The sequence below is a fragment of the Protopterus annectens genome, chromosome 3.part1 (assembly GCF_019279795.1).
Source record: "Protopterus annectens isolate FY-2018-M chromosome 3.part1, PAN1.0, whole genome shotgun sequence".
Taxonomy (NCBI): Eukaryota; Metazoa; Chordata; order Ceratodontiformes; family Protopteridae; genus Protopterus; species Protopterus annectens.
The window spans coordinates 584,623,296-584,639,010 of record NC_056732.1 but is presented as its reverse complement, the minus strand read 5'-3'; the positions used below and the strand labels follow the sequence as shown (position 1 = coordinate 584,639,010).

Here is a 15,715-nt window from a genome sequence, read left to right as displayed (position 1 = left end):
AATACTTCCACTGCCCTGCTCATAAAGTCCCAGCTTACTCTGTCAAATGCTTTCTCTGCATCAAGACCCACCTACAACAATTGTATTTTCTTACTTTCTGCTTCCCTCTAGATTTTCAATGTTCTGTTAATGTTGTCAAATGTTTGCCTCCCCTCCACAAAACCACAATGATCCATATCTATCTATTTTAGCATTACTTTTGCCATTCTTTTAACCACTAGACACAAACACTTTATAATCATGGTTTAGGATTGAAATGGGCCTGTATGAAGCTGGATCTGAAGGATCTTTACACTCTCCTAGGTATTACAGCTACCACTGCTTTCTTCCAGGATACTGGTACTTCTGTTAAAATACTGTTAAACAGAAACTTCCAGATCTTTATCATTGTTTTCCCTCCTAGCTTCCAAACTTCCAGAGGAATACCATCTATTCCTGGGGACTTTCCTGTAGATTGGTTACACATCAATTTTTTTCACTGACTCCTATCTTAACCATTAGTAATTGAGCCTCATCTTCCTCTAACCTTGGCATGTTTAATTCTTCCATAAACATTTCCATTTGTATCTTTTCTTGATTTCCATATTTCTCTGCTTTATACAGACTTTCACAGAATTTCCATAATATTTAATATCTCTACAGGATCTCATTACCTTCCTTGTTATAGGGTCCCTAAGCTTGGCGACAGCCCTTTCTACTTTCCACTGCCTTAGTCGTTGTGTTAAAAGTTTTGTATTCTAGTGTTGTTTAAAAAAAAAAACAGTTGCTTAACAGCAATCTTTCTAAACTCGTGTATATTATCGAGGTAACTCCTTATTTTCTGTTTAGCATTCTACAGGTGACCCTCTTGTTCTGTGGGACTCCTCCATTCTGTAATACTTTAATATCTGTCATTCCCTCTAAATAATCATTGTTACTTCTCAACCATAGCTCCCTTTCTTTTATTTCCACCCTATTTTTAAACACCACCTTAATTTTATCCCAGTCCCTAGCTATATTTTCAGAAGTAATTTCTATCCTCTTGAATAGCTCTTGAATAATCTCCACTACCAGTTCTTTAAATTCTTCTCTTTTCAACAAACAGGTGGGAAGGCATCAGTCTCTCATATTTATTTCACTACCCTACGTCTTTATTTTAGTTATTATTGGCGCATGATCTGAAATAGTTATTGGATGTGCATCATCAAGACTTTCAATTAAATGAACATGTTCCTGTGAAATGTAAATTCTGTCTAGCCTAGCCCAGCCCAATTTTTAAATCTAGGGGAATAATATGTAAATTCACTCTGAACTCCTATTACTGAATTCAAAATTTCCATTGCAAATATTTTCATAAATTACTTCAAAAATCTACTCTCCTTTGTTATACTTTCCTTTCTAGGACCCCCAAACACATATTCTCTGATGCAAATCAAATTTCATTTCCCACCTATAAGTAATATTCCTTGCTGAAAACTATTATTTCTCCCAGAATTGTATTAAGCTCCATTATAGAAGTTTTAGGTGGAATATAAATACATGTGAGTATAATCCTCCACCCCTGCCAGTAGCCCCTTAGCACTACAAATCTGCCATTATAATCTTTTTAATTTACTCCTTCTAAAGTTACTCCTTTTGATATGAATACATTCTCAATCACTAGTCAAAACAACTCACCTCTAGAAATAGTGTCACAGACTAAGTTACTTGGGGTCCAAATTGACAACCAACTTAAATTTAACTCCCACCTACAACTAAATATCAAAAAAACCCATCAAAAACTAGGCATGCTTTACAGACAGAATCCCTACCTCACTCCTGCCACTAAAATCACTCTCTCTACTTCCTTCCTTATCCCCTCCCTTCTCTACGGTGCACCACTCCTAACTAATCTTCAGTCCTCTTTAAAAAAACAGCTTTCCTGCTGCTATAACAAAATCGCAAAATTTGCTACTAGCCATAAGTCCTCCACCCATCATTGTTCCTCCCTCCAGAAACTTCAATGGCTAGAACTTCCAAATCAACTAACCTACACCCAACTAACTCTAGCCCATAAGCTTATTCTCAACCCCTCCCTCTGTCCATCCCTTTCATCAGCCTTTAAAATGCACCAACCCAATAGAGTATTAAGGTCAAACAATCAAAACCTACTAGAAGTGCATAAACCTACACATCCCCCAGGCAAAAACCTTCTATCCTTCAGCCTAGCTCGACACTGGAACTCCCTACCACCATCCATTCGCACCACCATTAACCACTCTACCTTCAAAAAATCTCTTCACTCACATCTAACATCACATTGGGAATGCTCTTGCTCCCACCCTACATAACTAATCCTGTCTTCTCACCTCCCCTGCTTCTTCCTGCTTCTACTCTACTCTTTCTATATAATTGTATAGAATGGACTAGACAAGCTTTTAGTTTACTTCCCCAACTATGCAACATCCTTTAGTATGACGTTGTGCCTTTCCACAGTGTGAATGATTCCTCTCGAATTGTGTAATTGCTTTATTTGCTGTAGTATTGTTGTATATCCTTATCAATCTGTATTAATTGTTGTATTTGGACTATTTTATTTTAAATATTTGCCTTTCTCATTTGTATAACTATCATTACTACCTGCTGTACCTATATTGCTACTGTTTCATGTATATTTTTGCCTGTTTTGGAGCTTTTCTCCCCAGGACTCCATTGAAAACGGGTTCTTTATGGCCCAATGGACTATCCTGGTAAACCAACTGCAATAAATAAATAAATAAATAAATTTTTTATCCACTTCTATCAGTTGGAGCTCCTCTTGCAATTAAGTACTTTTTCATTTGTCCCAGGTATTCCACTGAATAACCATCATGAAAACATTAAAACCGATTCATTTAATAGCAACACACAAAACTATGCACAGCTTCAATTACTGAAGTGTTACCCTCCTAATAGGAACAAATGTCTTAAACTGATGGCCATGCTCATAGACTTGGGTTAACTTAAAAGAACGGTTATCCATGCCAAGACACATGGTGCAGCCTGTACTTCTACTAAGTGCTAACTGGTTTTGTCTCATCTTTAAAGCTTTCCCAGCTGGGAAAACTCCTGAATGCTTTCAGAGAGAACATTATCCTAGTCAGTTTCTCTTCTTTTTTTCCACAGCCATTCTCCACCAGACTAACCAATTTGCCTTTATCAGACTGTCTCTATGGAGACATGAGAACAAGACAGTCAATTTATTTTTATCAGACTGCTTCCATGGAGACAGGAGGGCCAAATACAGGATTGCTACCAAGCATATATTCATTTGCTAGAAAAAAGCCTCACAATATTCAATATTTTTTTTCATTCAATTGCTTTCTCTTAAAACATGTTACTAAATCAATCTAAAGTCCATAATCCAGTCATGCCCCCCCATGCAAGAATGAGAAAAAGGACATTATTTTTTCTTTCATCATGCTCTTTTAACCAGACATTTTTCACACTGCAGTGCTTACAGTTCTTAAAACTGAACAAGAAGAGAGAGAGAGAGAGAGAGAGAGAAGGGAGAAAGGACTATAGCATGCAAAGAAAACCATACACCACAATAACAGTACGATTAAGAGAAAATAATGCTATTTACAGTTACTTTCTCCCCACTCTTCCCCTCCCCAAATCATTTTTCCAAACATTAATGACATGAAGTAGGGCATATACTTTAGAGCCCCCCACAAGTCTAACATTCTAAAAAAGTCCAATATTTCCATCTTGTTCTGTCATATTTCACAAATTTAATTCGTTATCCATCCTCGATCCCTTTTTCCTTTTTTGCACATGGGGTCGGGTGTCACTTTAACAATGACAAATCATCCCGAGCCACTGTTTACAAATATAATTATTGCATTGTAATCCCACATTAAGTTAATGGTTTTACTGTTCATCTCCATCTCCCAAATCATGTCTCTACTTCATTTCCAATGTATTCTCAATTCTTCGTCAACTCTCGCGGTCCTTTCCTTCCTTCCATTGAAACATTTGAAAACGTTTCACAGGTACAGTCTGTGTTCTTTAACACTAGAAGAACAAGAAGCAAAATCATCTTCCGTTTCACAGCTCACTTTTTGTTGGACAAACTTTTGTATTTCCTCTTTGGCATGTACTTCATCAAAAAATAATTTTGTCCGTCCAGGGAAGAATATCTTGAAGAGAGCTGGGTACAGCAGTTGGAATATCACACTTGCATTTTGACATTCCCTGAATAGTGGAGTGAATTTATTCCTCTTCTGCCTGTACAATGAGTAAACATTCTCCACAAACACTCTGCTGTTTCCCATTTTTAGTAGTTTTGTCCTTATGCTAGTTTTGTCAGAATCAACTCCTGCTAGTAGAATTTGCATCTTTATTACTAAAGGTCTAGGTTGCTTTCTCATAGCCAAGTTTGGAGCATACACACGATGTGCCCTTTCAACTAACTGCTGTGGAATATCAGTCCAGTTGCTTACATGTGCATTCATAAAATTAATGCAGTCAGTTCCTTCCAGCTTCTCTGGTACAGCTAAAAACCTCAGGTTTTCTCTACGTGCTCTGTCCTCTAATCCTATTATTTTTTGAAACATCTCTTCCTGAACAGTCTGATATTCAGCCAGCCTTTTCTTCATTTTGACCTCTGATTTGTGCTGCTGTATAAGCTCATCTGAATATCTGTTTAAAGCTCCTTCGATTTTTCCAGTCTTTTGTCATTTGTGTTGATATACTCAATCAGGGTTTCATTTACATTAACCAGGTCTGTGTGCAGTTGTCTTATATCTTCCTGTAGGTTACTGGATGTCGTGTCTGGAGGTTGTATTTCTTTTTTTTTTTTTTTCTTCTTAACAGCTGCAGAACTTTCTCCAGTCAGTGTTTCTTCTTCACTTTTTATAACTGATTTTTTTCCAGGTGCTCTGCATTTCCAATTTTTCCTGGCATCCAGGCAGTACACATACTAGCCAGTTACTGAAATTTGCCCAAAAACAAAAAAAGTCTACTGGCCTTGAGTTTGTTTTCACACTGGGAGATCTAGAGTTAAGCAGTTACTCAATGTGCAGCCATGTGGAAGTTATGTGGATATCCTTGAGGCTGACAGATTACAGAGTTGGTATTCAGCCGACTGTTTTATACGGGCTTACAGTGATAACATTACAATAATGGACAAGGCAATGCTGTTCAGAAACATAAGGATATTAGGTTGCAAATGTGCTTAACTTACAGACTGATAACTGGTCCAGTGAGTAGTGTTGAGGGGTGACACTACTCTGAACACAAGAACAAACTTGCATTGGAAGCAAAAATATAAGCAGAAAAATAGAATTACTAAGTAAAAATAATCTGCATATCCAAACTACTTGAAGAGCATTTAAATTAAAAATTGTTACCCAAGAATACTGTTAAACACGTAGCTCAAAGTTATGTACACATTTGACTACAGTAGGATGTTTTACCTAGACAGTCTGGACCATATGTTCCTGAAGGACAGCAAACTTCAATGGTATCCACACAGAACCATTTCAGAAGATCAGGGTGCTTGCTCCTTCTGTAAAGTGATTTTGAACATTATAATTAATCACCATTTGCAAACAGCACAACCATTTTAAAAGTCATGATTACTAATCAATACAAACAAAACTCTAAAGCAACATAGTAATCTATAACTACAAATCACTGCAGTCACTATCCATGATCATATTCAAGCTTAAACTGAGCCACCACCTTACCTTTACAACATTACAATATCCTCAATGTCACAAATATCAAAGCCCTGTCACTATACTAAGTATCCTACAGACTTCTATGAGGTGACCTGTGTCTGGCACAGAAGGCATTCTACGAGCCATTACTGATGGATTTACTGCATATCAGTAAGTCAAACGGCATCAGAAATATTCAAGTCTAGGGATCTAAACCACTTCTGCAACATCCCAGAGTAGTTTGGAGGGACAGGTATGTTTCACAGAGGATACCACTGCTATGAATCAGACTTCTCATCCAAAGAAAATAAAGTTCATCCCTGTCCATTTTCAAGTGCAGCTTGGATCTCTGGATGGGAAGAAGAAATTTTGCCCTAGGACTGCACCAGCTTCTAAACACTTTATCCCAAACATGGTTTTCCTCCAATTATCTATGGTATGATCCCAGTTATTCTCATTGGGGGTAAGATATAATTATCAACCACGGGACAGGTAAGGCTAATCTATAACCAAATGGGATAAGTTATTTTGAGCACAAAAAGGGAAACTGGCTAGGCTTCAAATTACCATCAAGGGCAGTTATCCTAGTACTTATCTATGATCAATATGGTGTAAAGTCATGAAATGGTTACTAAAAATAGATTGCCAAACTGTAAAAGACAGTGCAACAACATAGAATGGTCTTACGTTTAATGTTACTGGATGCTAAAAAAGCAATTACGAAAAAATGGAAATTAAAATCTAAACCAACTTTAACTCAAGTACTGAATATTGTTAAAGAAATAAAAGAACTAGAAGTATGATCTTTAGCAAAGGGAAGGAACAAATTACATGGAAATAAATGGAATTTGTGGGAACAATGCATGTAGAATAATGTTTCGGAGTGAGGTTTAAGGGAAGGTTGTTATTAAGCAACTTATTTTATGTCTGCGTGAATGACAGTTGATATAAAGAAATAAAACCTATATCCACAATGTATAATGCATGAAAAAACATAGCTATGGTTGTTTATATATTATTGTTTGAGTGCCTATGTCTTGGATGATAATTTAATATAGGTGTTACAAAAGGCATTACAACACTGGAAGCAGTACAAACCGAATACTTAATAAGTGTACTTTAAAAAGGATGCAATTGTTTACTGACATTGAGCCGTTTTCTTTAAGGAAATAAGATTATCAGCAAAATAGGAGAGCAATTCACATCAGTAGTAGTAGTAGTAGCTGCAGCAGCAGCACATTCACATTAATTATACCATGAATCCCCCAAAACATGCACGCTGATTGGCCAGCGTGCCCGTTGTAAATCGAGTTATACTAATGGAAAAAGGTCCGGTCGCCCGGACTTTTTTCCATTAGTATAACTCGGTTTTTTAAAACACTGTCTCGCTATGTTAAATGGGTTTAACATAGCGAGACAGCTTTAAAAAAGCAACGGAGATGTCCGTTGCTTATTTTAAAGCTGTCTCGCTATGTTAAACCCATTTAACATAGCGAAACAGTGTTTTAAAAACGGAGAAAGCAAGATCTCCGTTGCTTTTTTTAGCTATGTTAAATGAGTTTAACATAGCGAGACAGTTTTAAAATAAGCAACGGACATCTCCGTTGCTTATTTTAAACTGTCTCGCTATGTTAAACTCATTTAACATAGCTATAAAAAGCAACGGAGATCTTGCTTTCTCGTGCTTTTGCCACAGCTCTGATGTACTGTGTAGGCGCCAGTACATCAGAACTGCCGGATGCCAGACATCCTGCGGAAGGGCAGTAAACAGGCATTATACTATGCCATTATTTAAGAAAAGTAAAAGTTTCTTTTCTTAAATAATGTCATGGTATAATAGCAATAACCCACTTCTGGGTGTGGGTAATGCTAAATTTACCACGGTTGGCTTTGTTTGGTCCCTCGGGCTTCGCTCTCGGGACCAAACCACGCCAACCGTGGGTAAATTTAGCATTACCCACACCCAGGCGTGGGTTATTGCTATAATACATCACACTTTATCAAAATACAGAACATTAGAAAAAAATCTGAAAAAGGATATTCAAAGATGTTTGCTAAAACAGTTTGCCAAGGGCCAAGAAGCTCAAAATATGTAGGAGAGAATAACCACTGTGACACTGTGCACTGCAAATGGTTTTGCTGTGAAAAAGCAGAAAGGGATACAATGCAGCAGGAACACCTAGAGAAAACTGGAAAAAAACTCTCTCACCAGGAAAATACTGTTCATTCTTCATGCCTCTTTTCCCCCATTTCCTCTAAAGGAGAAAGAGCACAAAGCTACCTTAAGCCAAAAAGTGAAATACTAGAAGGCTGAAAATAAAGCTTCCAAACAGCAGCTCATCAAGTAAGGAATGAGACTTCAGAATCTTGAAAGTGAAAAGCAGTCTTCCAAATTAAAATTACCTTCTCCAAAAACAAACAAGACGTATGTACTCACTTTATCTGTAAAACAAGACTTCTGAATTATATAACTCCTAGGATTTCCATGTCTTATACCCCTGGCTTGGAACATTACTAATTTTCTACTTTCCCGCATGCAGGAGTAGGCAAGCTTCCTGCAAACACATGATACAATCACATACTGGGCTAGAAGTAATGATCAGGCGCTGTGCCACTCCGTTTGACAGTTACTCACTGAACAAGAATAACTTGCAGGGCAGAAAAAAAAACACAAAAGAAAATAATGAATCTTACAGGAAAATAATAAATTATGTACTTGCCTGACAGATGGAGATCCAGATACTGCGACAGAATAGAGAGGTTGTCCAGACATTTTGGAGAGGGGGTTACAAGGATAATAAGTATTAAATTCACAAGGCCTTTTGGTAGACAGACAATCTAACATCTACTATACCGGAGTTCAGAAGTTTCTACTGGGGGTGGGGGAGGTTGAGTGCTACAAGATGGTAATTAGCCACCACACAAAACTTTTTATTTGACATAATGAGTACACTCCTGTTACATTTAACTTTGGGTGCTTTCTACAGGGACAACTGCTGGAAAGAATCTCAAGCAGGGAAAATTAAACCTCTAGGACTGTCAAAGTTTGAGGAAAACTTAATAAGAAGCAGCTCAGAACACTGAGATATGAAGCACTTTGATGCTAAAGAAGTCCAGCTCATGGAAATATGGTCCAAACAATACCTAGTGAAGGCATGACCAAATGACTAACTAAGTGGCATAAACATCTGCAATGGAAATATTTTTGAAACAAAGTAAAAAGCAGCTATTTCACTTGAGATGCAGCTTTTTTAAAAGCAGCATTATCTAATAGGAGGTTTGCTACATAATGGCAAAACTCAATGCAGTAAAGTAAGTAAATTAGTTAGGTAACCTATCTGTAAAACACTTAGCCATTGGAAGATGATCCTTCGCTAAAGTTGAGATGAATGGCTGCTGCTTCTTATGCTCCCTTTTTAAAATGAACCTGAGCCAACTGTGTTGTGTCAAAAATATGGAAGTGCTCTTCCTTCCCTGGATTATGTCCCCAACAAGGAAACCAGGTCAATAAACGGAAAAGTTTACAGCAACTGTAATTGCTCTTCATGGAAAAAACAAGAATAAATCTTAAGGGTCACTGGATCCTTCTGAAAAAAAAATATGAACAAAAAGACTGCCTTAAAAAAGAAGCTTGTAGATTGGAGATCCTGTGAAGAGAGGTGACAGCCATCAAGAAAGGAGTCTTCCAACTGGTTAACTTTGAATCAGATGGCTCAAATAAAGGGGGGGGGGTTGTTTCATGCCTGTTAATCCTGAAGTACAATTCCCAACAAGCAGGGGTCTTTAAAAGATGCTGAGATGGTAGAACTATTTTAAGGTATGGTTTAATATTAGTTGGTGCTGGGCCAAAGTTCTGCCCTCTTTGAAGTTATGACAAGAACCTAGCATCTTGAAAGTGAATCAGGTCTAACATCACCTGCAAACTCACCAGATAAGACATAGTAAGAGGTCTTTCTAGCTATATGGTGAAACATGTCTAATTAATACTACATCTCTGATAAATCGGAAGGCTTCCTGGTGGTTTTGATCATTGCTAAGTTTCCCAAAGAAAGCTCTGGCATGATAAAGGATCTAAATGAGGAGCCAGGCCCTGAGGTGAAGCTGGATGTCAAATTAACTTTGTCTTGAACTGAAAAAGTTTCCTTAACATGAAACCACATCCTTCTGATAAGACAAGAATGAGTCCTCAGTCTTTCCTTTTTGACCTCTGAAATCAGACATGGAAACAGGGAATTATTAAAACCAGGCACAGAATCAGAGGGAATGATTACAAAGGGAACAGTAATCTTAACAACCAAAGGAAAGGATGTATATCCCATCAAAGTCCATCATGGATTATGAATCAAGCAGAACAAGGGGATGAATATATACTTCCACTTGCCGAACAGGGTAATCTCCAGAATGGCCCGTTTTGAGAGCACCGCGACTAAACATGATTCCTAAGAGAATACTTAAGCCACAGATCAAGAACTAAATCAGCAAATTCACCTTTACCATGATATGAAACACTGTCAAGACGACACCCTGAATCTATAGCCAACATGAGCTCTCTAGTCATCACATACAGTTTTATAGATAGGCCATTTTCTCACGCTTGCCCCTTTCTTGCAAAATGGTGTGACCATGGAAATAATTATATGTGGCAGGTAGGAAGGGGATACAGCTGTGCTTGGGGTTTGGCATGGCTTACTCTCCACTTTACCTAGGGGTCTTTTTACAACTTTTGTCCCAATAAATTTACATAAGTGCCCTATTAATGAAAGGGGACTTTAAGGGAATATAAAGACAGGGACTATATTTGCATGTTCAATGACAGACACCATATTTGAGTCTGCCACTTTGTGTTTCATACAAAAGTCTGAAAATCAGACCACAGCACAGCAGGTTCTGATCTCATCTCTCCTTTAGAGCCTTTATGGAAAGAAACAGAGCTTGCAGTGCTAGCTGGTTTATGAGAAACCTCTTTTCCTAGGTGATCCAGTGGCCTGAACCATAAAGAAAGCAAGGTGAGCTCCCTAACCCACTGGCAAATCTACTATAAGGATCTGCAACAGATTCGGCTGCGGCACAAGAAGGCCCACAGAGACTGGAGGGAACACTTCACTATGCTAGAGCAGATGGCAAAGGTAGGACACCTAAAGAAGATCCAAAAGGACACGAGGGACTCAAGAACTACCAACATTTCACCATCAAAAGCAGCAGCCACATCTGTAAGAATATGAAGTTTGGGTCACCATGAACTCAGAGATGCAGAGAAAGGTCTAAGCCTGGATTTTCTTCAGCATCCTTACCCCAGCTGTTAAATCTATGACTTTCTAAGCCATCACCATCTGTTTTGTTTGTCCTGATGAAAACAATCTAATTCTGCCTCAGAAAAGGCTTTCCCAATTTATAGGGATCCTTATGATCTGTAATCATGGCAGCACTGTAATCTGGGACACAAACTGTTCATCCCTAAATGGAGCCACAACGAGTTAATCAACCAGAGGAACACATGAAGTTCATTCTCCTGCAAGGCCTCTGATAATACAGCTAGAACCCTAGCAAACAAAACGCAGTGGAAAAAAAATCAAATGGTAACACTATGTACTGAAAATGATGTACACCTAGAGAACACTCTATAAAGACCACAGACAACGAGGTGCAAAAAAAATCCATTAATGTCGAAAAGCACCATTCAGACAAATTGCAACAGCAAGACATGAACTCCAGGTGGGTCAGAGTCCAAAATTTGACAGAATGCATGTTTGACAGGACAGAAATATTCAATCTCATTCCGGGAAAAAAAAAAAAAAAAAAAACCGTGAAGTTGACCTATCTGCCTTTCTCAGAAAAAGGAAAAAGTTATGTACTCACCATAACATTCCATGCAAGTTGTTCATCTCACCTTCATTCTTACTGATGGGTTCGGAGCTGATCCTTGGCTCCGACTCTGCCAAATACAAAAGCTCAAGGTTCTTCAACCAGCTTGTGGCCTACTCCCTATCCCATGATGTACTGGTGATTCTCTCAGATCTTGTTTGCTGCTAATAAAAATATATGCAACTCTTGACAGACCAACAATATAGAAAACACTAGATAAGGATCAAATACAGCCATGCTTTGCCTTAAATCTCAGTCCTCAAGAAGCCTGGATGGGGGATGGAGGGTGGGACGTAAGAATAAAGGCAAGATGAACAACTCACATTGAACGTTATGGTGAGTACATAACTTCTTTATGTGAAGTTGTCCTATCTCACCTTCATTCTTACTGATGGGTTAGTGTCCCAAGCACCATCTTCTTGGGTGGCTCACGGGAGTATATTCTTCAGGACAGTGGAACCAAAGGAAGCCCAGTCTCTGGAGGCCCTATCTACTTTGTAATGAGTGATAAAGGTATGCAGCCTTGACCAAGAGGCTACTACACAAATAGTATCTATCAGTAATTTGGCAGTAAAGGCTGAAGAGGTGGAGACAGCTCTAGTTGAGTGGGCCTTTATTTGTCTAGTAGCGGTATATTCACTGAACTGTAAGTAAAGGAAATACAATCCGATAACCATTTTGATAAAGTGGTTTTCACAATAGGAGCTCCTTTCTTGGAATCTGAGAAAGAAACGAAGAGCTGTTCTATTTTCCTGAAATCCTTGGTCCTATCTAGATGGGATCGAAGCTGTCTGTGAACATCAAGCTTGTGCAGCATATATTCTATCTTATTGCCATATTTAGGGAAGAAGACAAGCAACTATCGACTGACTGAGGTTCGTTTTTGAACATACTTTTGGTAAAAAAGAGGGATCAGTCTGAAGAGAAACTATCATTATGAAAAATTACACATGGAAAATGGACAAGGTTTGTAACTCTGAAACTGTCCGAGCGGAATTGATGGCTACTAGAAATATGGTTTTCCATGTGAGATGCTTTGGGTCACATGAGGAGTCTGGTTCAAAGGGAGGTAGGATGATTCTTGAAAGAACAAAATTCAGATTCCACAGAGTAATTGGAGATTTAATGGGTGGTCTCAAATGTATAGTACCTTTGAGAAACGCCTTGGAAAAAGTCTATGTGACATGATATTGGATCCTTCATCACCAAGAAGAAAGTCAGATATTGCAGCCAATTGAACTTGAATGGTAGCAGTGGCTGCCCCTTCACTGAAAAGCTTAGTCAAAAATTCCAAAATAGAGGATATTGAAGCTAAATAAGGATCAATATCATTTTGTAATGTCCATATTGAGAATCTTTTCCATTTGCTGAGATATAACTTTCTAGTAGATGATTTGTGAGAGGATGTCAATATATGCTGCGCTGCAGCTGAAAGATTCTGAAGCCTGGCTATGTTTTGAAGTGGACCAGCCAAGCTGTCAATTTGAGGGACTGAAAGGATGGATGAAGAGGCCCCGATGAGTGAATCAGGTCGTCTGAAACTGGGTCTAGGATCCAAGGTTCTTCCAACCGATGAGGCCGAAGAAAGGGGAACCAAATCTGACGAGGCCAATAGGGGGCTATTATAATGATTGTCCTTCCCAGAGCACTGGCTTTCTGTAAGACTTTGGGTATCAGTGGATATGGTGGAAAAGTATAAAGAAGACCCGGGGGCCAATCATGAACAAGTGCATCCCTTGGGGCATCCCCTTGAGGGGGAATTAAGGCAAAGCAGCTGCTGCATTTCGTGTTTGTGGGAGTGGCAAAGAGATCGCAGCAAGGCTGGGCCCATTTGCGGAATATCCTTTCTGCTACTTCTTTCTTTAGGGACCACTCATGAGGCAATAGAATTGCCCTGCTCAGTTTGTCTGGTATGATGTTGGACCTCCCCAGGATATGCACTGCTATCAGAAAGCACTGGGTGGAGGGTTGCCCACTGCCATACTTTCAGGGCCTCTCGACATAGGGGGTAAGATTTAGTTCCTCCTTGTTTGTTGATGTACCAGACTACTGACATGTTGTCCGTCTGTATCACAATGGTCCCCTGAGAAAGAATCTTGAAAGGACTGCAACGCTAGAAGTACAGCTCTCATCTCTAGGACATTGATATGCAGATTGGCCTCAAAGATTCCACATGCCTTGGGCTGTTCTTCCCTGATAATGCCCCCCCCCCCACCCTATTAGGGAAGTGTCCCTGGTCACTATGGCTACAGGGGTTGGTAGAACAAAAGGAGGGCCCATCATTACCCAATACAATATTAGCCACCATTGGAGATCCTTTCTGCAAAAATTCGTGATTATGACCTGATGAGACATTGGGAGATCTTGAAATGACCACTGCGCGAAAAGGAGCCATTGTAATATGAGCATGTGCATCTAACCCAGTGGAATTGCAAAGATGGCTGCTGCCATTGTACCCAACAATTTGAGAACCATGGACGCTGGGGCTTTTTGTTTTAAGAGAAAAGTTAGAATCTGTTGTCAAAGAGCACAAACCCTTTCTGGCGGAAGTTTTAGGATCATTGTGGTGGTGTCCAATTCTGCTCCTATGAAAACGGTATGTTGCGATGGTGATAAGGCATCAAGGCAGACTTTTCTAAGTTTATGGTAATCCCCAACTGACAGCATAGATTCATAGCGGTGCCCCTTGCTTGAATGAGTTGATGCCTGGTGGTGGCCGTTAGGAGCCAGTCATCTAGGTATGGAAACACCTGGAATCTTAAACGTCTCAGGTACGCCATACTAATGCCATAAATTTGGTGAACACTCTGGGGGCTTTAGTTAGACCAAAGGGTAGAGCTCAAAATTTGTAGCGACTGGCCCCCAGCCGAAAGCGCAGATGATCTCTGGATGGTCTGGCCATTTTTATGTGGTAGTACGCATCCTGGGGCTCTATTGAGCACATCCAATAGTCTTTCCCCTAGAAAAGTAAGTATCGACTGCAGCGTGAACATCTGGAACTTCATCTTTTTTACAGATTTGTTCAGTCTGCTGAGATCCAAAACGGGTCTCCAGTCATCCATTTTCTCTGGAACTAAAAAGAACCTTGAGTAAGTTTGGATCCTATCTGGTCTGCGGGGACCGGTTGGAGGACTCTTTTGTTTAGCAACCTTTGAACTTCTATGGTTGATTGTTCCCTGTGACTGGGTGCAATGTCTGGGATTTTCTTTGCAGGGGGAGGTGGGATGAAAAAGGGGATAGAGTAACCTCTGGATATGATACTTTGTACCCAGCTGTCTTTTGTTAATTTTTAGCCAGGCATTTGGGTACAAAGATAAGTGTCCCCTGACTACCTCCAGAAATGGACAGGCGGGCCTCCTCTCAGGAGCGCTGGAAGGGCTTCCCAAAGAGCTGATCTCTGTCACCCTGGTTATGTGCACCCCCATCTGCCACGTGGATGGCGTCTTCTATTATTACTCTTTCCTCTGCAGGGGGTTTCAGCACGTGCACCCTGAAAGGCTCCTTGAGTTTTACGGAACCACATCTTTCCTCCTTTCTGACCTTTGGGGTAGGGTCTGGTAGGAGTGGAAAAATGGACTCCGATGGCAGACAGAGCCTTCCAGTCTTGTTCACACCTGGTAAGCTTTTCATTCACTTTGGGTCCAAAAAGGGACAAGCCATTGAAAGGGGTGTTGATAAATGATGACTTAAAGGGCTCCGCAAAAGAACATACACACATCCAGTAATGTCTCCTAAGAGCAATTCCTGTACCTGCTGCTCTGCTCGCTCCATCAACTCCATACGAAAGCAAACACATGGACGAGTTTGTTAGGGAAGTGAGGGTGGAGAGCTGTGAAGTTATTTTTATCTGAGACACACCCCCCCCCCCCCCCGTAGCTATTGAACCCTGTAAAGTATCTCCTAGCTTTTTTAGGAGATCTCTTTGCAATCTAGTGAAATGCATAAGATAATTCAGTGACCTAAGAGCAAAAGTCGCTAAGTAGACATGCACTTTCCATATCTGTCCATGACTCTTGAATCTTTATTTGGTGGATAGACCGAAGTAGAAGTTTCGGATAACTCCTTCTTGGTGGCCACCGCCACCACCATGGCATCAACAGGGACTCCCTTGGTGAGAAAAGCCTAGTCTTGTGGAGAGGTAATAAATGAATTGGGCCTCCTAGGGACAGGTTCAACTGTATCTGGACACT

The 15,715-nt window shown here is 39.8% G+C and overlaps 1 protein-coding gene across 3 annotated transcripts in view; it reads right to left on the bottom strand.

Annotated features, from left to right (window-relative positions):
* The window catches only part of LOC122798216 (cysteine-rich with EGF-like domain protein 2-B), a 545,426-nt gene that overhangs the window by 323,729 nt on the left and 205,982 nt on the right, over window positions 1-15,715 (bottom strand). For all 3 annotated transcript variants that reach the window (XM_044066981.1, XM_044066982.1, XM_044066983.1), the window contains exon 4: window positions 5,418-5,509. In XM_044066981.1, coding sequence (XP_043922916.1) covers window positions 5,418-5,509 — 92 coding nt within the window. The remainder of the gene's footprint in view (window positions 1-5,417; window positions 5,510-15,715) is intronic.